Below are 27,167 nucleotides of genomic sequence, written 5' to 3'. Positions count from 1 at the left end.
GGCTAAAACACATTTTTGTGGATGACCCCGTCCACAGCAGCTCATCACTCAGCTGCTGCACCGGAGCTCCTGCTGCTTCTCTAAACTGGCAGCTGATCTGAATCTACTGCAGGTAACACACTGACTGTAGATAAGTACCTCACAAAACCCCACCTCAAATAACCCCAACTATCACTTGAAGCTGTGGATTCTGGCCTGAACAATATGTACAAGCCATGAAATTTGATTTAGTCGGAGTAGATACAGTCCATCCTTCTTAAAGCTGTGACCAGTGCTCACAATTCTCACCAGCCATCAGTTCTACAGAGCTTTTAGTGGTTTCGCTCATTGTTTTGGTTTTTCATCATTAACCTCATTTCCAACAGCAGCTGTTTTCAATAGGAAATCACCTATGAAGTTGATTATAACTTAATAAGGTGATATCATGTCAGAGTTGGTTCACAGCTTGTTCTGCTGCCCCCAAGTGGCCAAAAATCATTTACAAGAATACAGACAGAACAGCACATCAAGAACAAAACAACCAAATACAAAAAATACTGGAGTCCTCTGGAAGTATTTCAATATTCATACAACTATTCATTCAGTCTTTGTTGTGTCTCATAATAAATTGACAGTTTTTCCCAGTTCTTTTTAAATGTATTCTCTCTGACTCTTAAATGTATATAAAAAGTAACCTAGTCGTCAAAATCAGGACTTTTTGACGTTAATGATATTTACAATCCTTCAAATTGTAATTTAGGATCACTCACACATGAGGCGTAGACAGGGTGTAGTTCAGATGGAAACATTTTGGTCAGACTCTAATTGAAAGGTGGATGTGCCCAGTCCAGCTGTAACCGGTCGTGTGTTCTCCTCAGGTCATTCCTGGAGAATAATGTGAAGAGTGCTGTAGCTTGAGAGACGCTGCTCGACAGTGGAGGTGAGAGGTCACACACACACACACACACACACACACACACACACGCACTGCTGTGACAGTTTTTGGACACACACTCACGTCAGTCGTTCCGTCTTCTGTTGTGTCTCCTCACAGACAACTGACTCGTCGATGTGTATGAAGCGTTCTGCAGTCCTGTAGCCATAACCACTACTGTCCCCCGGCCCCTCTCCTCACTGACTGACCTCCCCACTGACTCTGAGCTCACCCCGGCCCCTCGTACAGAGACACCTAAGGGCTCTCAGCGGGAGTGCGCTCGGAGCACCGCGAGCGCACGTTGTGAAGACTAGCAGTGCAGACGGAGGTTGAAGGAAGAGACACCACCTGTGCCTAAAGACCACACACTGTACACGCGTCATCACAGCATGGTCACAGCCATTTAACCCAAAGCTACATGAAGTACATTCCTGACATGTGACCACTGCCACAACTCACGGATGCCAGCGTCCAACCAGCATCTCACATCGGCCACAGACGCCACTTGTCGAAGTCGTTTGACTCACACAGCGACCACGCCTACATCATCCCGCGAGGCTTCATCACCGCCAGTCTTTGTCCGCTCTGATGTGCATCTCACTGGCCTTCATCCCACCACGTGGACGTACAGCCGGAAGGACTGGGAGGGGTGATCTGAATAATGAAGATGAAAATATTTTGTAGCTGAATTTTATGTGATTTGTGCCTGTTTTTATTTGAACTTCAGATTTTTCTACGGAGGCCCATTTCTGCCAGGAAAAGGAAAAAAATCAGATGGAAAGTTAGGCATGATTAAAATTATTTATTTTCTAAATTCATGGTGAGTCACAATTATGAGATATTAGATAAAAAACAAGACACTTAGGCAAACATCTGAGATATTAAAACCAAATTATGATAAACTAAAAAATTGTCACACTTATCAGATCCTAAGTTAAAATCAACTTTGTTCAAGTCAAAATTAATACTTTTTTTTTTAACATGGTAAGTCAGTATTTATTTTGTCATAATTTTCAGTAATTGTCAGTTTTTACTTGCTTATGTCTATTTTGATGTAGAATTGCAATTTTTACTTTCGTGATTATCTTTTGATTGAATTATATTTTTACCCAAAAGTTAGTTCTACTCGAGATGTAAGTTTTACTTGGTATCTCATAATTTTGTGTCACATGATCTTTTTTTACCAGAGTAATAATTTTGATTTAGCATCTCTACCTTTGATCCAGCGTCATCATTTGTTCCCAAATCATAATTTTGGCATCAACAGCTTATTACTTAGTACCTCCATTATTTTGCCTATTTAAATATCATACTTAATAGTTCACCAAGTTTGACTAGTTAATATCATTTTGAGTCAATTGAAAAGTTACTATCTCATAGTCTTGGCTTTTTTAAGTCAAAACTTTGACTAAATGAGCGTTTTTTATTTTTAACATTCCTTCCATTTCATCTTTTTCTTTTTCCTTTTTTTTTTGGCATAAATCAGCTTCTATGCTTTTCAGATTAACTGTCAAGGGAAGATGTTTTTAATGACGACCCAGAAGAGAAAAAAAATTTACATTGTTTTATGTATGTTGAATCAAACTGTTATTTTTTATTTTATTTTTCAGTCATAATTAACTGAATTAGTAATAGCATTATTGTATTGCACCACTGTATCCTGCTAACACAGGCCTCTCCCCTCCCATCCACTTTTATACCATGATAAGATAACTGGCCATAGGTACTTCTCCACTACTGCGGCGCTCACAATGCTGTACTGTTTTTTGGAGAGGGGGGCAGGTTTCTATGGGGGAGTTCTTTTTTCAATTATTTTTATGTAAACCATTTTTTTTATGCCAGCAATGAATAATGTAATTTAGGAATGTAATTGTAAGCTATTGTAGTGAAATGTTTTTAATATATACAGTATATATGTGCCCACTGTACCTGTGGGCCTGTTGTAACTGGGGTTGGCTGCTATTTAGATCATACAAGGAAATATTTTGGTACTGTGTCTCAGAATGCTGGGTATTTTAGCATCAACCTAGAATATATTTTTGTAGTGACTCGATTAAGAATCCAATTTTTTTTTTTTTTTTTTTTTTTTTGATTTGTATCTTCACACTACACTTTCTTGTGGATAATTATTATTACATGTCTTTTCCCAAGAATGGATGCGTCTGTCTTTATTTTTCTTAGTACACTCACACATCTTCACTCTGTAACTGATATTTTTCCACATCATTCGTCTACAAAGAAATGTGTATGAATGAGTTCAACATTTAGACTCCCGACTCATCATTTTCATAAGATTATATTCCAAAACTCAGTGTTTCTGTTTTTTGTTTTTTGGGCAGGGGGGGTTTCTCTTCCCCTGAAAGCCGGACTATAATCTTGGTCTTTGTGAGCCGCAGCAGCCGGGCCACCTCCGACGAAGTGGATAAAGGAGGGATCAGTTGTCATACATGCACAGCCAAGAGTTCTGATCATCCATTATGGAATGAGGCGCTTTGTCCACTAATTGCCTCGAGCCACGGTGGTGGCTTCACTGCAACCTGAGCTCTGTAAGGACCAGGCCGGAGGCCGGGCCGGCGAACAGACGCAGCTCTCTCAGAGGATGACCCTGCAAGATGAGTCATCGTCATTTGCAACCTGAAGACGTTAAATGAGCTATGAAACGGTGGCTGGGTTCCCGCGACTATTGAGCTTCAATTTGCGTCTCTGGGGTTGCCAACCAAATTTTTATCTCAGGCTTCAGCTCAATAAGTTAAGAGCACAGATGATGATATTTGACATTTGTCCAGTTACTTCTGGTTCTTTGAGTTACTTCTGGTTCTTTGAGACATCAAAGCCTCTTACTTTGTTAAAAATGTCAAGTCATATTCAATATTTGCTTTCCAATGCTGTAAAGTAAGTACATTTAACCAAAGTATCATTTTAAGGTACTGTGAGTATATCTGTTTCATGTTTATACTCCTACTTGAAGTAGAATATTGTACTTTTTACTCCATTTTATCTATTTCTTACCAGTAGTTACTTTGCAGATTAAGATTTTTCCTAAAACATTGACTACCCAGCATTGCATAAAGTTTATATACTACATAAATATATAGATATAAACTGAGACATTTAAGTTAAATATAACTGCATTTCAATCACTGTATTCTAATATGAAGAAGATCTTAACTGTACCTGATAAGTGCAGTGATCATGCAGCTTCATATGCCACACCAGAGAATTTAGGAGACGTAAACCCTCTGTGTGCTTACAAAAATGTTTTATCATTTATTTCAACTCATGAAAAATGGCAGCAAAAACAAGTGTTGCATTTATATTTTTGTTCTGTATTTAGTTCATATATAACTGCACAGGATGCTCCACATTCCACATTTTAAAGCTTCTGATATTTCCTCTCTAAAACAACACAGAACCTAAAATTACAACTTCATTCTCGCTGTGACTTTTTTTCCTGAAATATTAGGATTTTCTTCTCAAAACTACGACTTATATTCTCGTAATATTAGGATTTTTTTTCTTGTAAAATTATGACTTTATTCTCGTTAAGACGTTTTCTTGCAAAATTACAACTTAATTCCTGTAATATTATGACTTTTTTCTTGAAATATTATGATGGTATTCTCAAAATTACTTTATTCTGAATGTGGCTCTAATACTCCGCTGTAGAAAAACAGCATTTACACCTCATAGTCGTTGCAATGTTTCAAATTCTGACTCCTGGAGTGCGGAGCCAAAACAAGAACAGAGGTGTCTCCGTCCACATACTTATGGCCTGCTCTGATACACTCACTGTAGAAATGAGGACAGCGCAGCATTCCAGCACACACTGACAGAGTCTCTCTCCGTCTCTCTCCTCCATCAGCACCTATTGTTGCTCACTCCCAGCAGCACCTCTCACCTTTCCTCCCAGGCATTCACCAGCTGGCCATAGGAACAGCGGCACAGCTCCGTGACCTCCCAGGTAAAGATGAATTATTCAAATGACACTTTTGTGTTTGTGTGTATGTGCGTGCCGTTGTACGCTAACTCACCCTCATCAATGAGTTCAGTGTGTGCATGCATAAAACGCACTAAACTTTTGTTGGGGGTGTGTGTGTGTGTGTGTGTGTTGCATTTGTGGCTTCCTGTATGAAGTAGGTGGGTGGGATATTGGTGTGTAACTGCCCCTTACTTCTCCTCCTTTGAGCATGTGTGCGTGTTTGTATCAGTGACACCAGCTCTTGAGGACAAGCGGCAGCACTTTGCAGCCCCCCCAGCCATGCCCGGGTTCACCTGAGAAGCCTGGTAAGGTATATTACACTGAAATGAGCTCTCACTGCTTTCCCCCCAGGGCGCACAGGCTACACATTTACGCAGATCTAAAGATAGCCTTTCACTGCCGTTAGATTTAGTCTGTAGATAAAAGCTGTTGTTTGTTGCTGCAAAGGGAGAAGGGGAGTCAAGATTAATAGCCACTTTGCATGAATTTTGATTCCTTGCACTTTTTCTTTGTTTGAACAAGTTGATTTATTGTAAAGTTTGTCTTAATGGAGATTCAGTGCAGCTGTTAAACTCAGCCTCGCAAAGACTGTTAGAAAATAAAGTCAGTTGTGGCTGAACTAGGTCTGAAATCAGGGACTTAAAGTGTGAAACCTGGTCTAAATGCTGATGGATTGGAGAGGACTTGGTTTCATTGAGTTTGACAGACATGTTAGCCAAGCTGCAGCCCTTAACGGCTCATTTTATTGAGTGACTAACTTATCTTCCAAAGTGTGTTGTTGATGGATTTAAATTTTCTAATGTTTGATGACTAAAATCTGCACAATGTGATTCCATTTTCTGTGTTTTAAACGACAAAATAAATACAGTTTATATGGTTTTGTTATTCTGTAGGTAATTTAACCTCTGACGAATTAACTGTCATGTCACCGGTCAAGTCCCAAGGTAGAACAAGTGCAACAAAGAAGAGGGCAGAGGCTGTCAAAAAAGGAAATCAACAGAAAAATGTGAGACAAAATGGTTCCAAGGCGTCTCAGCCTCTCTCTGAGGTACCCAATTGGAAACAAAAGGGAAGAGGCGATGAGAGGAATAATAAAAAGAATGAAGTAAGTGGTATATCACAACTGCAACATGAGAAACATAGTAAGGAGGGTGTAAACAAGACCACCAAACTCAAATGCCCACCTAAAGCACTCACTACAAAACCAGGGAGAATCAACAACAAGCTCCCCGCCAAGAGAAATGACAAAGAAACTGAAAGTGAGGAAGAGGAGGAATCAGAGAGCACTGCAGGAGGCTCAGAGGACGCGACTGAAGAGGAAACTAGTAACGATGAAAAGGAGGAGGACCGGGGCAGTTATGAGACACAGGGGAGTGCGCAGAGCAGTGAGGAGGAGGCTGAGGCATCCGATACTCAAAGAGATACCCAACAGACCGAGCAAGCAACCGAGGAATCAGACAAAGAGTCTTCAGAGGAATCCAAATCCAGGAGTGACTCTGAGGTTGAACCAGTCGCATCCATTGCGGAAGAAGAGGAAACCGATAAGGAAGTTGAAGAATCTGAAGCTGTCACCAGCGAGGGGGGTGAAGACAATGAGTTAACCCGAGGGGACACATCTGAAAAGCCAACAGCTGACCGTAGAAGACGCAGACTGCCTCAAAGTCCCTCGAAGCCTGCACAGTCGGCGAAATACAAGATGTTTAAAAAAACAAAGGCAGATAAGCAGGCTGAGAAGGAAGAAAAACAGAGGGCCAAATCAGAAAAGAAAAGGTTAGAAAAGGAAGCCAAACAAAAAGCCAAGGAACAAAAAAAGAACAAAAAAAAGCCACAGAAAGAGGACAAACCTGGTTCCGCAACAGAGGAGATTCAATCAGTTAAAGGTCTGTCCCTCAACAAGGCTGACACAGCAAAAGACACGACCCAGTCAGCGAACAAAATAAAAAAAAACAACAAGAAACATGCTCCTGTCGAAGCTGATCCAGAAGAAGAAGAAGAGGAGGATGAACCAACAGTGTCCAAAGCCATCAAAGGCCAAAACCGAATAATGCTTCTTAAAGCCAAAGGTAAAGATCTCAAAGCCATTCTGGAGCCCGAGGAAGAGCAGGATGCTGTACGTGTCATGAAAGGGCGGCCACAGAGCATGCTTTTGGGGAAGATCAAGGTGGCATCTCTCCGAGACAAAGGAAATAAGATGTTAGCAAAGCCTGAGGAGGAAACATCAGCAAGTGAGGCCATCGATGGAGGGTCCGGCAAACCCAAGGAAGGTTTGATAGCACGGAGAAAAGGTATGGGAACTCTTCACCAAGTGTCTGGTTGGATTCAGAAGAAAAAACCGAGGGGGTTAAACTTTAGAAAGAAGCTTTCTGCTTGGACTAAAGCCATTGGTGTCTCCCGCTGGCTCTCCCTTCGAGCCATAAAACAGAAACAAGGCACCAGAAAATCCAAAGGAAATATTCTCAAACACAGGATGGCTATGAGAGTTGCCAGTAAAACCAGCCTGGCCAGTAGGAAAAAAGAGAGCTCCTCTCAGGATAAGACAGCTAAAGAGAAAGGCAGCGTCCAGGGAAAGGCAGGGGAGGGAGTGGAAGAAGCAGCCCCAGCTGGAGAGAAAGAGGTAGAGGCCAAATATGCTGTGGTACTCCCCAGGATGAGCAAACTGGGCAAGGTAAAGACAGTCACAGCACTGCCGGCAGCTCCTGGACCTTCCACTCCATCAAGTACCACTGAATCACAAGGAGAACCCGCTCCCTCAGAGCCCAAACCCCCAAAACCAGGTGCCAGGCTTGTACTCCCTGTCAAACCAGATCTCAGCCTCCTGAAGTCGATCAAGAAGTCCTTGCCAGTAGGGTTAACATCAGGCTGGGATGAGGCAGAGAGGGTCCCTGGGTCCAGTGGTACACCAGACGGATCATTGAACCCTGAGGACAGAGACAGGAGAGCTCCCCTTAATCAAAATGGAGTCAGTGTGCTACAGGCTGCAAGAGGGAAGCTAGACCCCTCCCAGATCAAGCTGACCAAGATGTCCTTGTCAGGGGGAATGATAGGTGGTGGACTGACTCCGGCCAAAGGACAAGAGCCAGAGAGAGAGCCTGCACCTGGGTCACCCACTCAGGCTTTTCCAAATGGGGAGGGAAATGCAGTGATGTCAGGTGTTTGGTCCTTGTATGAAGAGGAGGCAGACAGGGAAGTGGCCCAGCTGATGGGTGTGGGTGGTATATATACTACCACCCAACCAGAGGTGCACTGGACTGGGAACCAACGGATGAGTGGAGACCCTCAGGTATGTGTCACATTTTGGTGTCAGTCTCTCTAGTTTTTCATAGCTGTGGCAAAAAATTTGTTAAATTAGGGGGTCGACTTATTCTTTTAAAACCAATCATCTGTCTTTGCTGTGTGTGGTTCAGGACTGGCTGCGTGCTGAGAACTTGTTGCCCCACCAGACAGTGGAGAAGCTAAACAAATGGTCGGTCTATGACAATGGGGGCCAGGTCAGGAGTGTTTCTGCCAACAATGGAAGGGGCCCCTGGGAGTCCGAAGACCCCACCCAGGAGATGTTGGAGAGTCGACTTGTCAGCACACAGGTATCGATATTGTGAGCTCCCTTGGTCTAGAAAATAGAAGAAAAAACATCCTGCCATATTTATTCACCATAAAACAGCCAAAGTTTTGACAGTGGAGACATTATTTGTTGCTAGCTACCAATGTAAGCACTGGCTACTGGGAATTATAGTTCTTTATTTTCCTCCATATCCCTCTACTTCTAGTTCTTGTCTCTCTATTCAACATTCACAAATTAAAGCCTCAAAGACACATCTTTGCTTTGTTTCACACCCCCTGGATTAGATTCACGCACCACCTTGTGTTCAGAGTATATCCTCTCGGGAGTGTGAATGTGCTCAGCAAATTTCAACACCAATTGCCCAGATTATCAGAAATGATCAAACATCAAAGATGATTATATGATCAGATATTTTTTTGTGCGCAGCCATGAAAGCAAATCTCTTGAAAACCTTAGGTTACATTTTTGCATCGTGGTGTCTCAACACATTCAAATTTGAAATATATTGTCCTTCATGTGCGGAGTACACTTCATGGCAATCTGAATCAATTTATTTACTTTACAGTCCTAAAATGTTCTGATCTTCATCTAAGTCAGAAGTGTATAGAACACAATGTGCGTAAGCTAATAACACACAATTACAATCTTTCATATCTTTATTGAACACAGCCATTAAACATTCACAGCCTCTCTCTTTATACTGGGTTAAGGTCTGGCCTCTGACTGGACCACTGCAGAAGGTGGATTTTCTTTGTCTGAAGTCGTTGTGTAGTAGATTTACTTCCTGAGCTTCAGCAGGTGGACAGACTCCCTGACATTATTCTGTAGGGTTCCTTCATAAACTTGACAATGAATTTTTCCCCTGATGATGTGGAGCTGTCAAATCAGTCCCAGATCACAACGCTCCCTCCACCCTGCTTCACCTGTGGGAGGATGACGTTGGGATGTAGAATGCAGAGCCCTTTTTACACCAAACAATTTAACCTTAGACTCATCAGTCCACAAAACCTTTCCCCAGTGGTGTCGTGGAGAGTCACGCTGCTCTTTATAAACTTCATGGGCACAACAAGGTTTTTTTGTTTCCTCCATGGACACCATGCACCATGCAAACATGCACCATGATGTGTGTGTAGTGGACTCATGAACAGAGATGTTAACCAGCCCAGGTGATTCCTTTAAGCCAGGTTTGATATCTGATGTTTGGCTGTGTGTTATAACGTTCTGCCAGATGCTAGTAAACAACTGACTGCAACTCTAAAAAAACGTCCTGTCCCCAAATATCAACATCATGTATCTTCTTTTATCTAACAATTTTCCCTGCACACCTACACGTGTGTTTTTCCGTTTTTCTGGTGAATTAAGGTTGAAGTTTGGTCTTATGCTGAAATTATGTGGCATCATCAAACTTCATGAACAAGTAACAATGATAAAGGTGTAACCTTACCCACACCTACAGTCCTCAAAAACACCTGTGTGGATGGACAACGTGTGGGTAATTTAAAAGATCAGTTGTCCTGATTGTTGTATTTGGATGTATGTTTGGAAAGGAGAGATAGCTGTAGCAGCTTCACAAATGAAGCTAAAACCAGAAAAATAAAGTTACTGAACTGTTACTAAAGGCACTAAACAGTTGAAATGTGGAGAATTTATTTCAGCTAGCGATGTGAAAAGTTTAAGCATTTATATCTTCATGCGTTGCTACGCTTTGCACGAGCTTTAAACTGGCCACCAGAAACCAGGTCAGTTTTAAGAGGCTCATTCCCCTTAGGTGCATTTTTTTACTCAATCTGTTTAAGCTTCATGTGGAAAAACAGCAAAAACAACAAACTTATTGGCCAAGATACACCGGTTGAGAGGCAGGACCACAATCAGAAGCATATACTTTGGTTTGTTGGTGGAACATTTGACAGGCTGAGGGAGAACAGGAGGCTTTCCTTAAATCGCTGTGTTTTAATAGTCTAAACTGAAATATTTATCTTCCATAGAGAAGATAAATATTTCAGTTTCCATTAAACTGAGTCTAAAAAAATGTGGGTACAACAGTTACCATCATCAAAATATATATGCTACATACAAATTCAGAAATCTGGTCACCTTATCTAACAACTATCTCCTTCATTAATAATTATAGATCAAATTTCAAAGCAATATACCCAATAGTCATCCAGAAAACCTGCTCTGAACCAAAGTGACTGACCACCACACGCTTTACTCCCAAATACCAATAAACCCCCAGTTCAGACTGGTGAATCTATGGCTGTCCAAAGTCTAAGGGCTGGAGCCGGTTCTGCTTCATCACTTACAGCTACTGTGCACAGAAAACAAAGGGCCATAAAAGACTTCCTGCTGGTTTATTCATCTCCCGGTCTGTGCAGATACAATAGAACCTACAACACGCTGAAGCATGCTGCTATGCGATTGCAGTATATCGGCTATCACACTGCTGCATCACCGCAGGTGGATGAGTTACCTGCTGTGGAAGGTTTACGGATAGAGGGGAACATCAGCAGCAGAGAGGTGCAGAGAGAAAACACATAAAGGTTCTCATTCGGTTTTTGAAAATCTAATTATGTTCAGTGTTTAGCAAGAATAGAAGATGGCCGTGGACAGAGGGCAAAGGCTGTCCATGGTTGTATGAAGGTCTTGGTCCTTTTAGGGGACGTGATGATGGTGGATTTATTTGGACTTGTGTCCTTGGATCTGCTCACATTGCTGCCTTTTTTAAGGTGGTGATGCCAGGCAGCAAAAGAGCTGTGGAGGTGGATGAGGTGGAAGATCTGTCCCAGCTGGAGTGAGTTCAGACACACACACACACACACACACACACACACACACACACACACACAGTACCTACAGTATAATTAACCTGTTTGCCTACTGCATGTTCTTAGAGAGGTGTGTGAGAGCTCTGTGCTTCTGAATCTGAAGAAGAGGTTCCACCGTGACTGTATTTATGTAAGTTTCATTACTGACCTCAGTATTTTAAATCCAGTTAAACGTTCTGTCATTGGCTGAAATGATTCCACACTGTGATTGGAGTTTTACATTTAACAGGTTTTGCTAATAAAGTGAACAGAAACACAGCAGAATAAATTAATCTTATATGAATTAAAATATTGCTACATGTCTGAACCATGTTTATTTATATTACAAATAAGTGAATATGTTTTGCTTTGGTGGCAGTCCTTCCCAAATCTGTTTTTTTTTCTCTAAACATACATGATTTGTTTTAGTGTACATATATTCACTGAATGTCTCTGTCATTTTTCCCCAGACTTACATTGGAAACATGCTACTGTCCATTAACCCCTTCAAGCCCCTGAACATCTACACAGATGAGCTGAGACAGAAATACCAGTGCAAAGAGCAGCAGAGAAACCCACCGTGAGCGAACGCTTCTCACTCAGCTGCACTATTAGTCTCTGCTACGGTTGACAGCGTGTGTCAGATCAGATGTTTCAGTACCTTTCCACAGTGTGTTTGACTTTTTGTTGTTCTCTGCTTCAGCCATGTGTACGCCATAGCTGACAATGCCTTCAGCCAGTCTCAGACCTCAACACAGGAGCAGTGCATCATCATAAGGTACCGACAGGAACCACCACCAGGTTCATCTATTTTATAGTATTATTCTTGAGTTTCATCTCTCGTGTGTACTCTCACTCTAGATTATCAGAATTTAACCTAACTGTTCTTTCCCATCATCTACATACATACATGCATTTTTTATTTGCCAACAAATCCTGCAACCAGAAACCAACAAAGAGCTGGTGATGTTGTGTGTGTATTCAAAGCCTGATGTTATTCCTATGTGCCAAAGAGCTAGAAAAACCGTTATTGTCCAGAAACAATTAAAAAGCCATACTGCTGGACTGGGAGACATGCTCCTTCACCACCATGAACACACACACTTCTGTTTATTCAAATGTGGATTAATCCTCTGTTGAAAATAGTGCTAAATTAAGATGGTGACCACGATTAACATTAAACCCGCTATACATCAACATGTGAGCGTTGTTGTTGTAACTATGCAGATAGCAAAATAAATCCGGCCCAGTTTACACCTGGGTCCACGGCCCAAGTCTGGCCCATATACAGCTCACACGATTGTCAGATTCTACTTCCACATCTGGACCAATTCTGGCACACACACAGAAACTCTTCTGGTTGTCTGCCAATTAGAATAGCTACCCGTCCCGTATAATATGTGGGTTGCCCTGTATTTGAAAATAAAATGCTTTGCTTGTCCTGTATTTTCATACAAGTCATGTCCTCAATGTGCTGTGAATAATGTCATGTCACAATTTCATGTAGATCCAAACCAGTTACAGCCTACAGGTGGACTAGACAAGTTTATCAATGAGCAGTAACTGACGAGCTCTGTCTGCTGTGAAGAACTGAAGTCCAACCTGTGGTGCGGATACCGGAGGAAAAAACAGCTGGAATATGCCCATATTCCATATTCCATGGTGGTATATGGGCCAGACTCGGGCCAAGGACAAAGGGAAACTCAGTTTAGATGTGTGTGTTATTTTATCTTTATGGTATAAATCAGCTAAAAGTGTCAGTGGGTGCTCTGGTGGCCTCGGGGGTTAAGGTGCCAACCCTGGAGCTCAGTATCTCTAGTTCACGATGAGGCCATTTATTGCGCATCATCTCTCTCCCCCCTCATCTACCCGTCATCTCTCCACCACCAGCTCTCTGATAAAGGAATTAATTGTCCAAAAAAATAAGTAATTTTTTTTCTTGTGTAGTGGCCAGAGTGGTTCAGGAAAAACTGAAGCTACCAAGCTGATAGTTCACTACCTCAGCTCCATGTATCAGGGTAGAAGCAACAATCTGCGACAGGTAAAAATCCTGTTTGATCAGTTAGCAACACTGAAAGGCTTTAGCAGCTGTAGTCCTCCAACCTTTTTCATCTTTGATTCACCTCCATCTTTCTGTTTCTTGACCAGCCCATGGAGGTCTTTCCCATCCTGGAGAGTTTTGGGAATGCCAAGACCATCCTCAACAACAACTCCAGCCGCTTTGGCAAGTACCTCCACATCCACATTCTCCAGTGAGTCCACCTTATGTTACTCTCTGTAGAAATGTCTTTAGATGTTTTTTTACCCCCTGTTCCTTTGTTGCTTCCCCTGACTGTGTCTTGTCTTGGTTGACAGTGGGGTCGTTGTAGGGACCTCATTGTCCAGGTATCTCCTTGAGAAGTCCAGGGTTGTATTTCAGGTGAGAGCATTGAGTGAGGTGTGCTGTGTGTTCAAAATAGGCTTCACGGAGGAATCCATATTTCATCAGGTTCAAACTGATTACAAGAAACGCTTTTGGAAAAAAACAACACATCACATTGGCTCTGGTGCCTACGTTGTGGACAGGGCTGCTGGGTAATTTGTCACTGTGGGAATTAGCTGTGTGAGCTAATATACCACAGGACTGTTTGTGTTGGCTTGTAAGGAAATGTCTCAAGTTCCTTTTCTGGTTGGTTGCTTTTGCCTCTTGGTAAATGAATGGTTTGGGGGCTCAGCTTTCTCAGCTTGATAAAGGACACCTCCCCCTATAAAACTGATCAAATGGCTCAGTCCTCAGTTTGCAGCCAAGGCTCTGGGGAGACACTGACTTTGGGAAATATCTTGGCAAATATTAAATGGATTGCTGTGAAGTAAGAGAACAACACACGGCCACTAATTTGTGCTTCATTAAGGGGTTTTTGTTTGTTTCAGTTTTCCTCTAAGTGTACTGTAATACATCAGAATTAATGAACTGCATGGATTCCTATGTCTCGTTCTTGTCTCATTTGCCTTGTAGGCCAATGAGGAGAGGAACTACCATGTGTTTTATGAGCTGCTGGCCGGTATGAACGACTGGGACAAACAGGCGCTCTACCTGCAGGGAGCCGAGACCTATTACTACCTGAACCAAGTACATCACACATCAGCGAACACACAACTATGCCCATCTCTGATTTTTCCTCATGTTTTCCCTTCCCTTTCACATTTATTCTCCCCTGTCCTCCTGTAGGGCGGCGCCTGCGAGCTGAACGGGAAGCAGGACAAAGAGGACTTCCAACTTTTGGTTCAGTGCTTTGACGCCATCGGCCTCCACGCTGACCAGGTCTCCACCGTCTGGGCCATCCTGTCCTCCATTCTGCAGCTCGGCAACATCTGCTTCAGCTCATACGAGGTATGTGTGTGTGTGTGTGTGTGTGTGTGGGAGAGAGAGAGTTAGTCAGATCAAACGCTGGTATCATACATCAGCTGGTGTTGTTTCAGAGCGAGTCCTTTGAGGTGTCCCGGATCTTCAGCGAGGCTGAGGCCAGGAGGGTTGGCTCCCTGCTGCAGATTTCCTCTGAGGCCCTGCAGACTGTCATCACTCACAGAGTCACAGTCAGTAGCCTCTCATGCACCTGTCAGGCCTCAGTGTTCCCTGCTTTAAATATACACACTGATCAGCTCTCTCATCCGCAGGAGACGACGTACGACAGGATCTACTGCCCTCTGTCTGTGGAAAGTGCCATAGAATCCAGGTAGGAAAGTTTAAACACAAATAACAGACACCACGATACTTTGAGAGATGCTTCCTGCTATCCGTCCAGTCATCCATCCATTCCCTGCCACCTGTTCTGGACGTGGTTGCAGTGGCAGCAGGCTAAGGATGCCATGTCCTGTAGGTCTTCACAGGTGACCCCTGAGCCCCTCCCAGGCTAAATGATAGATATAAACCAGATGTGTCCAACAGGTGGCTGGAGAGCTACTAGCAGCTCAGGCCCTGTTTCAGAGTACTCACACAAAGTTTCAGAGAATAGAGTCTGTACCTCTCTTCAACACCTAATCATATTTGTCAGTTGTCAGTCATATGAGTTACACTGTCTTTGTTTAAATCAGACAGGTCGTACACATGCAGTGATAGCGACTCTTCTGGATAGAGTTAATTGTTAAAAGTCTTCACATTAACACATATAAACTAAACTTTTCCAACAAACAGGGAATATGTTGCCATGGATACAGTGAGTTAAACTATGGATTTCAACTTGAGCCCATGTTTGTTTACATTTTGGGAAATGAAGCGTAGTGACGGATCCATTTTAACTTCCTGTTTGTTGTTAACCATTGATGACTGAGGTGTTTTCAGGTCTGTGTTCAGGGCTGACTGAATCATGACTCACATTTTTGTCTGTATTTGGATGTTGATATTTGATGACTTGTTAGTTGATTTTATTCATCTGATTTGGTTTGGAGATCACTTGTGTTTTGATTATATGTGAATGAATGTAACCAGTGATATAAGACATGTGGAGCTCTCAGCCCCTTTCATCCTGTCAAAGTAGCTCTCAGAGTATAAAAGGTGGGAGACCCCTGATGGGTGTTCTGGCTCTGCCCTGTTGTCTCCTTCCAGCTGGATGTACCTTGACTACTTCCACAAGGAGGAATTCAGGAGTAACACATGTGGTTTTATATATTTATGTGTTTGATATCATTGAATATCAACAAAAGCCTACTTGCTGGTAAATGGACACACATCTAGTTTGTATCTTCGTGTTAAATTTGAAGTTTTCCTGATGACATCATCAGGGTTATTTCCTCAGACTGTGTCCAGAGTTCAGAGCCACTGAAGACATCATACAGCTGTTGAATTGAGCTTGATGTGTAAAATCGTTTGAGTTGCTTGGACTGTGAAACAAATTGTTTTAACTTGCACTTAAAGGTACGTGTGCCTCCTCTCTCTCTCTCGTAGAGATGCCATAGCCAAAGCCTTGTACTCAGTGTTGTTCGACTGGTTGTTGGAGCAGATCAACGACTGGCTGAGTCCCACAGAGATGGACAGCACAGTGGGGATAGTGGACATCTACGGGTTTGAGGTTGGTATCCTGGACTGAGATCTGGTCTTCTGGATTATCCGGTGGCGTTGGTCGGACGTGACGTCACAGGTCCCTCTGTGTCCCTCTGCAGGACCTGGGAGTGAACAGCTTTGAGCAGCTGTGTATCAACTTTGCCAATGAGCAGCTGCAGCACTATGTCAACAAGGCGGTGATATGTCAGGAGGAGGTCAGTGGGCTGTAGGTTACATCCACCATCTACATGATCGTGGATCAACCCCTTGTAAATTGATTATTAGTCATAATTAATGACTTAATCAACAGTTGATGAGCCATTTACTTATGGCCTATAGAGCTGTTGAGTTGCCAGTTTATTAACATATACAACAGCAGAGTTGATGGATCAGTGCAATAACCATTAGAACGTGAGAAACTCATTCCTTCTAAAAGTGTATATAACAAGCAATGACTTTATTTATGACTTACCTTTATTAACGACCTGACTTTCAATGACTCGCCAGCAAAAGCAATTAATCACAAACTGGCAACCCAAACATCGTCCTTCCCTATTAAGAACTTATAACTGATCTAAAAGGCATTAATAAACAGTTTATTAACAACTACTGAGGCTACTAGGTAAAACCTATGAGCCCTTCATTGAGGGTGACTTTTTATAAAGCGGTACCACGTTCATAGTTTTGTGAAAAAGAAGTTCCAAGGCACATGTCAAGCAAAATAATGAAAAAGAAATCATGACTAAGTATTAAAACCAAGTCTTACAAACCACAGCTTAACATATTGTCATACTCCAGCTCCATAGCCCTCAGCCTACACCGGAGTATGTAGCATAGACTTTACACTTTAGTGAAGTCAGGATGAGCATGCCTTTAGTATCAGTTACAGTTTATGCTAATATGTTAGCATTGAGTGTTGAAGCCAGTGGTGTCAGTGCTCTCATCAACTAATGGGAAATCTGGACAATGAAACCAAGGAACAGTGGGGGTGTGTGTGTGCGTGTGTGCGTGTGTGTGTGTGTGTGTGTGTGTGTGTGTATGTGTGTGTATGTGTGTGTATGTGTGTGTGCTACAGGAGGAGTACAGTGCAGAACAGATCCAGTGGCACTCGATGCCGCACAAGAACTTCCACTCCTGCCTGGAGCTGATCTCTTCCAGGCCACACGGCATCCTCCGCATACTGGACGACCAGACCTGCCTCCCCCAGGTACACACACAAACACACAAACACACAAACACACAAACACACAAACACTCTATGTGGGGGACCCGTTATTTACATAATGCATTCCCTAGCACCTTACCCTAAGTGAATGCCTAACCCCAACCCTAACCTTATCCTATTTCTACCCGTAACTCTAAAATCAAGTCTTCACCAAACAGCCATTTAAACTTGTGGGGTCCACAGTTGTGGTGGGCTCCTGGTTTTCAAAGCCCCTTTTCAGACTAGATACATTAGAAAGACAAACAAATGTGCAAATGTTTGTGACCCTATTACTTTTCCAGGTGTGGGATCATAGTTGTTAAACACAATACATTATATTATTTTCACGCTTTGACAACCACCTTGATAAGCATGGAAACGCCCACTTTGCTCATATGACAGCGTGTCAGGATCATTCGTTTTGGGAAAAAAAAAGTGGTAAAAATGAAAATGTGCAGCCTTAGACTGAAGACAAGGAGCTGCAAGCAGAGCCTTCACATAACTCTGTGCTTTTTCAGGCCACCGACCACACCTTCCTCCAGAAGTGCCACTATCACCATGGGAACAGCCCCCACTATGCCAAGCCCAAGAACCCACTCCCAGTCTTCACTATTTATCACTATGCTGGAGCTGTCACCTATCAGGTATGAGCACAGCTGATCCGTCAGACAGCAGCTGATGCAGGGAGGAGGTTTATATTCAAATACATCTCTGTGTTTCCAGGTCCATAACTTCCTGAATAAGAACCACGACCAGTTCAGGACAGAAGTGGTGGAGCTTTTCGCCAGGAGTCGCTTAAAGGTGAAACAGCTGGAAACACACACACTCCTGTTCTAACGAGAGACTTTAATCACATTTTACAGTGTTTTACAGGCCAACCAACAAATGAATAGAACAAGGCTGTAAAGAGATAAACAGCCAGCAATGGGAGACTAACACTAAAAATAAAAATAAAGAGACAGATCAATAATAAAAGTGGCATAAAATAGATAAAACCAAAACACAGTAGTTGAAGAACGTCCAAGACGTCATGCCGTGATTCAAAAATAGTTGAAAAACAAAAGTTGTGTTGACGTGCAGGACGCTTCATGACCATCATACTATGTTGCCAAATTTGCCGTTACAGTCACCAAAGTACCAAAGAAAAATGTATATACTGTCATAATAGTGATTACTGCATCTTATCATTATGACTGAGCATCTCATAAGTTTCAGAAGTCGAGTATTTTGTCCTCTGATGAAGTGTTTCTTCTTCTGTGGTGTAAGACCTGTACAGTGCTATCACAAGTGGCTCTTCTACTCTAATTATAGGTATCTTCCTTCAATTATGAAATGACTTGCTACTACTATTTTTTTATCATGCCTCCGCTGCCATCCCATTCTCATGAACATATCTCAGTAACACCTTGAATGAACTTCTTCAAATTTAGCACAAAGATTCATTTGGACTCAATGGTGAAATGATTTGAATTTGGTGGTCAAAGGTCAAAGGTCAAGGTCACTGTGACCTTCATACACCAATTATGACACAATTTAATTCAAATGTCTATAAGGATAAAATGAAATGATAACATTTTTATGTCCAAATAGTCAAAGGTCAACTTCACTGTGATAACATACTCTGCAAAAAACACTTCTGGCCGTTATTCAACACTGTAATTAACTGAAAATAACGAGAAGGAGAGATTGTGACCATATTTCCAGCAACTTGGCTGGTTGGTGGAGGCATTCCGCCGTGAGGCAGAAATTCTAGTTTTTTTAAACTGTTTGCCTTCTACAATAAAAAAGAGCAACAAACAAAAGAAAATCAATTATAAAAGTGATAATGATTTATTACTGGTATCATTACGAGAATTCATTATTTCCACTGAATACATTATACATCAACATGACATATGGACATCAGTTGCTTCTGTAGGCTTTCAAAAACAGGTTTCCATCATGTTTCCCTGTTGCGCAGATGGTGTCCGAGTTGTTCCAGAAGCTTCAGGACGGTTACATTCAGCAGAGGGAGCTGGGCTGGAGAGGGAAGGGCCTCCGCCAGCAGCCCTCCACCGCTGCCTCACACTTCCTCCAGTCCCTGACTGAACTCACCACCCGGCTGGAGAGGTACCGACACGCCGGCCGCACTCCGTCCACACGGAGCTGTCATTAAACAGATGTTTGGCTCCGACTCAGTGTCATGTGAAGGGGATACAGTTTCGCAGCGTGCGTTTAAAATCACACAGCTGTGGTTTGTCGAGATCACGGGTTTAATAAATGTAATGGAAGAAAAGATACTGGGAGCATGATGTTTTCATCGGGTGTGAATCATCACTGAGACCAACTCTACAAGAGACTTCACAAGAAGACCTATTTCCTGATTAGTAACGTGTCTGTGTTTTTTTCCAGATGCAAAACCACGTTCATCCACTGTCTGAAGCCAAACTATGTCAAGGTAACGTCGGTCAGTTTCATTTGAATATCATCTGGTATTATAACACTAGATACATATTCTAGATTTTCATTTTCACACACTGTGTCTCTTGTGTCTTCTGGCAGCTTCCTGGGATCTTTGATGTGGACTATGTGTCAGCCCAGCTGAGGCATGCTGGGACCCTGGAGACCATCCACATCAGGAAAGAGGGTTTCCCCATACGGATTCAATACTCCTACTTCATCGAGAGGTGTTGCACATATACAAAGCATCCCTGCCTGCACCGTCATTGTAGAACTTAAATGTTATAGGACCATATAGTCTAAAGGTCTCTGTCCATGTGTTGTTTGATTATAGATCAGGTCTAGGTTCTATATTAATACTGTGAAAGTATCAAAGCCTCAGTCCACAGAGAAATACACACAGCCTGTATTCAGACACTGAGCCTTAAAACCAGCCGTCAGGACTTCTGCAACTTTGTGATGTCACAACAAAGCAGTCACTGCCCTGGAATGAGACCAAGGTTGCGAGAAACCTGAATGTCACTGATGAGCAGCTATCCCGGCCTGACTCAGTACACCACCCAGCTCTTGGTTATCTCTGGCCTCGACTACTGCAATGCTCTTCTGGTGGACCTTCCTTCACACACAGTGAAACTTTTACAGATGGTCCAGAATGCAGCAGCCCGTCTGGTCTTAGATCAGCCTAAAAAGGTCACATGTCACTCTGCTGCACCAGAATCAAATACAAGTCCCTAATGCTGCCTTCTGGATCTGCACCATCTACTTGATCCAATCATACAACCTCATGCTCCTTCTCGGCCACCGTGTTCCTCCAAGGAATGTGGTCTGGGACAGCTGTAACTGCACACAGGCCAGTCTCAGTCCAGACTGTTGTGTTCTGTGGTTCCCTGATGGCGGAACAAGCTGCCGAACGCTCTCAGAGGAGGGGCATCCCTCTATATCCTCAAGAATCTCTTGAAGACCTCTAGAGCACCTCCTCTCCTAACATCTCTAACACCCTAACTAGCACTTACAGTGCACCAACAGTGCACTCCTTCACTTTATCTCCTTCACTTTTTGAATAGATGTAATACTTAGTGCTTACAGCAAGGTCTCCCACTGCACTGAAGCTTTAGTGATGTCCCTCACTTGTAAGTTGCTTTGGATAAAATGAGTAAATGAGTAAAGGAATGACTTTTGCCATGTTCAGGAGTTGTGTCGTGATGCACGCACCGTCAAATCATCAGATTTTGGATTTAGGAGCTTCCAGGATGAATTTACCATGTGTCCTGCTTCACAGGTATGGGGTTCTGCTGACCCAGAGGTTGAGTGAGGTGTCGGACAGAGAGCAGACGGTGGCTCTGCTGGAGACGGTCGGTGCAGAGGAGGGACACTACCAGATGGGCCTCACCAAGGTGCCTGACCCATTCATGACACCGAAGGGAAGTTTTTACTGAGCAAGTCAATATGTTCAGACACGTGTGTGTGTGTGTGTGTGTGTGTGTGTGTGTGTGTGTGTGTGTGTGTGTGTGTGCGCGTGCGCGTGTGTGTGTGTGTGGTTAGGTGTTCCTCAAGGAGCTTCTGTACCAGCAGCTGGAGGAGAAGTGGAGCAGCACTCAGACCTGGGCTGCCGTCACCATCCAGAGGAACATCAGGGGCTTCCTGTGCAGGAGGAACTTCAGGTTTTTCAAACAGAAAGCCATCGTCATCCAGAGCCACATCCGAGGACACCAGGCCAGGTACAGAGAGCGGGGAGACCACCATCAAACACATCTATCAGTAAACTAAAAGAACACCAGCGGTGAAATGCACTGAAGTGTCCAAAGTAAAATAAGAGTTCAGTAAAAACCTTCGAATCATGGAGACAAAGAAAAGTGGATGACAGAATGAGAGAAGAAATTAAACAAGGAACGAAAGACGGGGAAGGAATCAAGGATAGAAGAGAAAGAGAAGGAATGTATGGAGAAAAGAAGGAAGTAGACAAGGAAAAAAGAAAGAGGGAAGGTTGGAAAATAAAGACAGAGCAATGAAAGTAAGGACAAGAAAAACAACAGGAGAAATGCGTAACTTAACAAGCAACTTAAATTTAAAAACTAGATCTTCAAATGAAAATAAAATCAAATGTTCAAAGATTCTAAAGTGTCACAGCTGCTGCTTCCGTCTGTTTATTTTGCCGGGCCGTTCCCCATCCGGCCACCAGATGCCCTCAGAGTTCCCCACCAGTCCCAGTCACCTGACATCCACACCCACCGGCTCACCTGTTCATCGTTCCCCAATCACCCCCCCCCCCCCCAAAATGTAATTTAGATAGAATAAAATAAAGAAAAATCTTAGCTAAACTGAATGAAACCAAATCAACAAGAGAATAAGAAACAACAGGTCAGAGTAAGATTTAAATGTAGATCTCATTTAAGGAAACGGTGGAGATGCAGCAGTGAAAGTGTCTCTGATGAAGGTGTGAATTAGAGAAAGAAAACTGAAAAGTGAAGCAGAAATCTGAGCAGAGACAGAGTTACATTTCACCTGGAGCCTGAAATGAAGTCAGACAGTGATGCACTAACACTGAACATCTGTACGTCTGTGTGCTGCTGCCCCCTCTCTTCTTCCAGGAAGTACTACAAGCGTCTGAAGCAGTCCTTCACCCAGTTCTGGGCGGTGATGCTCGTCACCAGAGACACCATCAAGAGACGCCATTGGAGGAAGGTAGATACTCGAGAGAGAGAGAGAGAGAGAGAGAGAGAGAGAGGGAGAGAGAGAGAGTCCTGGACTGAGTTTCTTGGCAACCTCATGTTTATTGTGCTGTAAATCTCATATGCGATACCAGCAGCTTAACACAACCCTGATGATTTGTAAGAGGAAAAGAATGTCCAAGCCCTCTCAGTGATAACACCCTGACCTCCGTGTTTGGGATCACAGTAATTCTCCTCTCTTCTTTTTCATATCCGTTAAAATGACCGAGCGTCGTGCCGCCTCAGCCGGTGTCCTGATGGCAGCACATGTTGTGTGTCCTGTACACACGGTTAGCTTAGTAAATATACTGTATACACAAACATGTAAACATACTAACAAAAACAAGAAAACAACAAGGAGCAAAAACACAATTATGAACATGTTTTGCTTGCTTTTATTTGCTTTGTGCAGCACGTCGGTCAGCTCAAGCTGTGTTTGAATGACTTGGCTTAACTGCACACAGGATTAGCTACGGAGAGGATGAGGGCCACATGTGAATTTTTTTTTTTTTTAGAATTTTGAAGAATTCAGAATTAGAATGAAATCATATTAAAGTCAGAATTCTGAGTTTAAAGTCTGATTAAAGTCACATGTGGTCCTAATGTGGAAATAAATTTTAAAAAATGAGATTAAAGTCAGAATTCTGAAAAAATAAATGTTTTCACGTGGCCCTAATCCTGTCAGACTAATGACATATTTTATTTATTGCACAGAACCGCATTAGGTAAAGGGTTATCTCAGCTAAAATAATATTAACAAAAAAACATTTTCTCAAGCACCTTTCTACCCATTTAGCTTTGGTTTTATTTATTCATGTTATGACATAATGTACAAAATCTCATCCCTTTCCTTTAACTACCTTCTTATCTTTGTCAGTTGGGCAGTCACACACACACACACACACACACACACACACCCACACACACACACACACACACACACACACACACACACACGCCCTGCTTACACCTCAGTCACTTGGACTTCAGCCCCTCTCAGTGAAATTTGAAGCAGCGCTGCATCTCTCATTCCACCCCCTGTCTCTCAGACTTGCAGCTCCTCAGCTGTAACAGGTAGGCTGCTTCTCTTTCCTTTCACCTTCTGCATCAGATCTAATACAAAAAATAATAATTTCCTCAGCCTTTTAGTTGATTTGACTAGAGACGTAGTTTACACCATGAAAATAATACAAACACAGGGTCATGACAGAGGAAACAACCTAGAGACACTTCTTTCAGCTTGTGTTTCATCTTATTTTATTCTCTTGACTAAACTAAACTGCCCGTCTTTTCTTTGTCAGTTCCTTTGCTTAAGTTGTGTCTTTGTCAGTCTATTTGGTGTTACTGTTTTATGAGGTTTGGACTCTGAACAGTGGAGCTTCCAGGCGTCGACTCACAGGCTGCCTGTGTCAGCTGTTCAAGCCTGGCTACGGTCATCGGGAGCTTTACCTCAGAATCTTGAGTGTTTACTAAAAAGCAAAGGTTTATATTAGACTTTGACAAACAGATTTGGGCTGAAAGTCAGTGTCATCACTTCTGATACAATATAATTACATATATTTTATGGAACTGATTCATTCTCACTTCTTGTCTGTACCTGAATTATTATTTTGATTTGATTCCACTTGTGTTCAGAGTCTTTATTTTCCTAATCATTTCCTAGATGTGTATCTATAATTTCTATGGAAGGTTTCTGTAGAAAAGATTACGAAGACAAGGTTAAGTTAATATTACCAGTTAATTAATTCCAATTAAATGAGCAAGTAAATATGCAAATATGCCAAATGTGTTTTTCTGTGCGTTGTTGTTGTATATGACAATTCAAATATGAGAATCACTTAAAATGACTCAGGTTTTAATGAATCTGTCAAGTTTTTCTAGCAGCTTCACACATCAGGTCCAGGTAACTTGTCCTGACTAGAGTGTATATACACAGCCTGTTTAAACAGTTGTCTTCTGTGTCTTTGGTGGAGCTTTAAAAGTTGTAGAAAATGACCTTGATTATGTCATAGTGATGTCATCAGGGTTATCTCATCTTTGTTTTTTTTTCTATCAGAGAGCATTCATTTACAAACCCGGCATGTGGAATTTGAAAGATTTCTCTAGGTAGTGAGGATGTAATATAAGATTATGTAACATAGAGTTGCATTGTGGGAAATGAAGTCCATGGGTTTGGGAGCTTAGGGACTAAAAGTCAGAATATCCGAGAATGAAGCAACTCTAAAGATTTTAGTAGTTTATTAGAACATTTAATGCCGGACGAAAAGTCAGGGGATGGTTGAGGTTGATAGGATTCATCCTCTGGGGACTATGAATGACTATCCTGTAGTCGCTGAGATATTTGACCGTGACTAGTGCACCAGTGGTTTGCACTGGTACATCACAGCAAGTTCTAGGTTCAAATCAGCTGGCCGGTTTGGAGTTTGCATGTTCTCCCTAAGTGGGTTTCCTCGGTTCTCCCCCACACTCTGAAAACATTCAGTCTAGGTTGAAATGGAAATTTTATGATGCTTTTGTTTGTTTTTCTGTATTAGAGCACTGGTTCGATCTGGACCTAAATTCTTAACCTGCTGGTGGCGTTAGATAAAAGACTATTTCCACCACGATGCACCACAGGAAGTCATTCCTGCCTGTGGCCATCAAACTTTACAACTCATCCATCGGAGTGTGTCCCTCAGAGCCAATAAACTGACCCTTGGACTTATCTGACCCCGGTCAGCAGACGTCACATCATATTTTATTTATTTATTTACACTCCTCAAATGATACTAACTGTGCAGTTCTGACACTTTCAGACACGTGCAATTTTAAACTCATGCCCTTACATATTTAACATTTTTCTGATTCTGATTCTGATTCTGAGAACGTCAGGGGACCACCTACAGCAGTAGCATACATTACCAGGGAGTTATGGACAAAATTGTACAAATTTTGTGCTAATTCATCTCGTAGATATAAAGCTTTTTCTCTAATCATGACGATACACCCTCTGGGGATCAGTAAATAAAGACACATTAGTTGTAAAGTAAAATGTAATATAGTGGAGTTGTTGTGATCCACCAGTCAGAGGGTGTGTGTCCATCTGTTATGATTTGTAACACACTTGTTTGATTTGGGAAGGTCCGTCATTGTAAATCCTGTCATGTTGACACAGAGCAGGGTGTGTGTTTGTTATTGAGTTATTTTATAACTTTGTCATTATTGAAGTGAAACCACAGACAAAAGCTGAATGCTGCATGAATACATGTGCACGCCCCCGTTTAATCTGTAATGCATGGCATTTATCTGATATCTGTATCCAGTAGGAACTGAGCATGGAGTAGAAATATAAACATATAAACCAGGAGGGATGAAGACACATGGGGTGGCTCTGATCATAACTGTTATCATATCCGAGAGCTGTGATGAGGTGACTCCTCTCTGTGAGCTGTAAATCTCCTGATAAAAAGCAAACTTTCTGGACTTTTGGAACTGTGTGGGCTGGTATATGAGGCGGGGCAACGAGGACTGTGGGTGTTGCAGGAGTATATAAGAGGATGTGTATCTAAGAATAGGTCTGACTGAACACAGGCCTCAGGGAGAGAGGGATGAGGGCCTGTTGAAAGTTCTTGACGTACCTTGGATAACAAGGAGGATAACTCACCTGATGAGTTACACAGTGGATCTGCAACCAGCTTGAGCTGCAGGATGTGAAATCACATACTTCTAGATAAGATGAGATCATGCTCAACACATGATGACAAGCATTGTGATTGACTGGCCTTATTTCAATTTCAGGACTTTCACGAGAGGATCAAAGTAAAAACTGTGACAAAGACCAAGTCTGTCTCTACGGGAATGGTAAGACAACAAACTCACTGATTAAATACTGTATCAGAGAGATTCTGCTGGAACATTTCATCTAGTTTCTCCTGGGATAACTGCACTCTAATATTTGCTTTGTGTTGCTCTCCTGTCAGGATGTGGGGATGCTGGAGATCCCTGCTGAGCTGTCAGCCAGACTCCGCAGTGCAGCAGGTCTGCTCCATAAACAGAGCCAGTTATTTGATAAGACTGCAGTTTGCACATACAGTATACTCTGCTGCCACAGTGTTTTCATGCTTTTTCACTGTAGATCCACTCTCTCTCCACCAGGGCGGCAGCATCCGTCAGGGGTCACAGAGGCCGCACCTCCACAGGTGAAGGCGGAGCACAAGCTCACCCTGCCTCTGGATATAGACAGATACCCGTTCTCTCGTTATGCCAAGTCTGTATTACATGTGAGTAAGGCTGTGAGCACACACACATGCACACGTTCACAATCCAGTCCTGGTTTCAGATTGTGCCCAAGACAATAATCCAGTGTCATATTCAGATATTTGTCCTACAGAAAAGCAGTTTACACACTAAACATGCTGGGTTATTTTTAATAACCTGCCAGGCTGCGGGGTTATGGGTTGGGTAGTTTTGACTTAACATTAGGTAGAATGTAGGGACCCAGCACAATGGTATGAAGATGCCCACCGGAAATCAACAGCGGGGCCAGTGCCACTGACTGAGTGATC

General features: G+C 42.5%; 3 protein-coding genes across 4 annotated transcripts in view; all 3 read left to right on the top strand.

The window, feature by feature from the left end:
* Positions 1-3,158, top strand: part of llgl2 (LLGL scribble cell polarity complex component 2) — a 33,943-nt gene extending 30,785 nt beyond the window's left edge. Inside the window, exons 26-27 of the mRNA XM_056366214.1 lie at positions 858-919; positions 1,034-3,158. Coding sequence (XP_056222189.1) covers positions 858-897 — 40 coding nt within the window. The 3' untranslated portion in view covers positions 898-919; positions 1,034-3,158. The remainder of the gene's footprint in view (positions 1-857; positions 920-1,033) is intronic.
* Positions 3,159-10,863: 7,705 nt separating this feature from the next.
* Positions 10,864-20,873, top strand: LOC130162835 (unconventional myosin-XV-like). The gene is made up of 21 exons (XM_056366671.1): positions 10,864-10,968; positions 11,178-11,242; positions 11,343-11,406; positions 11,726-11,835; positions 11,959-12,033; positions 13,203-13,306; positions 13,408-13,507; positions 13,611-13,674; positions 14,251-14,364; positions 14,464-14,625; positions 14,715-14,828; positions 14,910-14,968; positions 16,177-16,300; positions 16,392-16,487; positions 17,348-17,479; positions 17,995-18,120; positions 18,200-18,277; positions 19,437-19,585; positions 19,868-19,913; positions 20,018-20,142; positions 20,732-20,873. The coding sequence occupies exons 1-21, from the start codon at positions 10,864-10,866 to the stop codon at positions 20,871-20,873; spliced, it is 2,154 nt and encodes a 717-aa protein (XP_056222646.1).
* myo15b (myosin XVB) overlaps positions 20,028-27,167 on the top strand; it is a 29,115-nt gene continuing 21,975 nt past the window's right edge. Inside the window, exons 1-7 of one of the 2 annotated variants that reach the window (XM_056366934.1) lie at positions 20,028-20,142; positions 21,195-21,309; positions 21,458-21,633; positions 22,504-22,597; positions 26,401-26,463; positions 26,583-26,640; positions 26,758-26,882. In XM_056366934.1, the coding sequence (XP_056222909.1) occupies positions 21,295-21,309; positions 21,458-21,633; positions 22,504-22,597; positions 26,401-26,463; positions 26,583-26,640; positions 26,758-26,882 (531 nt within the window). In that variant the 5' untranslated portion in view covers positions 20,028-20,142; positions 21,195-21,294. Of the gene's footprint in view, positions 20,143-21,105; positions 21,310-21,457; positions 21,634-22,503; positions 22,598-26,400; positions 26,464-26,582; positions 26,641-26,757; positions 26,883-27,167 lie in introns of those variants that run through there. The other variant, XM_056366933.1, reaches the window with a different exon arrangement.

This window comes from Seriola aureovittata, chromosome 21 (assembly GCF_021018895.1).
Source record: "Seriola aureovittata isolate HTS-2021-v1 ecotype China chromosome 21, ASM2101889v1, whole genome shotgun sequence".
NCBI classification, from domain to species: Eukaryota; Metazoa; Chordata; class Actinopteri; order Carangiformes; family Carangidae; genus Seriola; species Seriola aureovittata.
Note: the sequence above shows the minus strand (reverse complement) of the source record. Positions and strands in the feature narration are given on the sequence as shown.

Bases quoted from the DNA above. Each gene is read 5' to 3' on its own strand.
- LOC130162835 (XM_056366671.1), top strand. From the start codon at position 10,864: ATGCGATTGCAGTATATCGGCTATCACACTGCTGCATCACCGCAGGTG. The intron at 10,969-11,177 runs GTGCAGAGAGAA...GCCTTTTTTAAG, and splicing joins GGAACATCAGCAGCAGAGAG to GTGGTGATGCCAGGCAGCAA. The intron at 20,143-20,731 runs GTGTTGCACATA...TGTTCCTCCAAG, and splicing joins TACTCCTACTTCATCGAGAG to GAATGTGGTCTGGGACAGCT.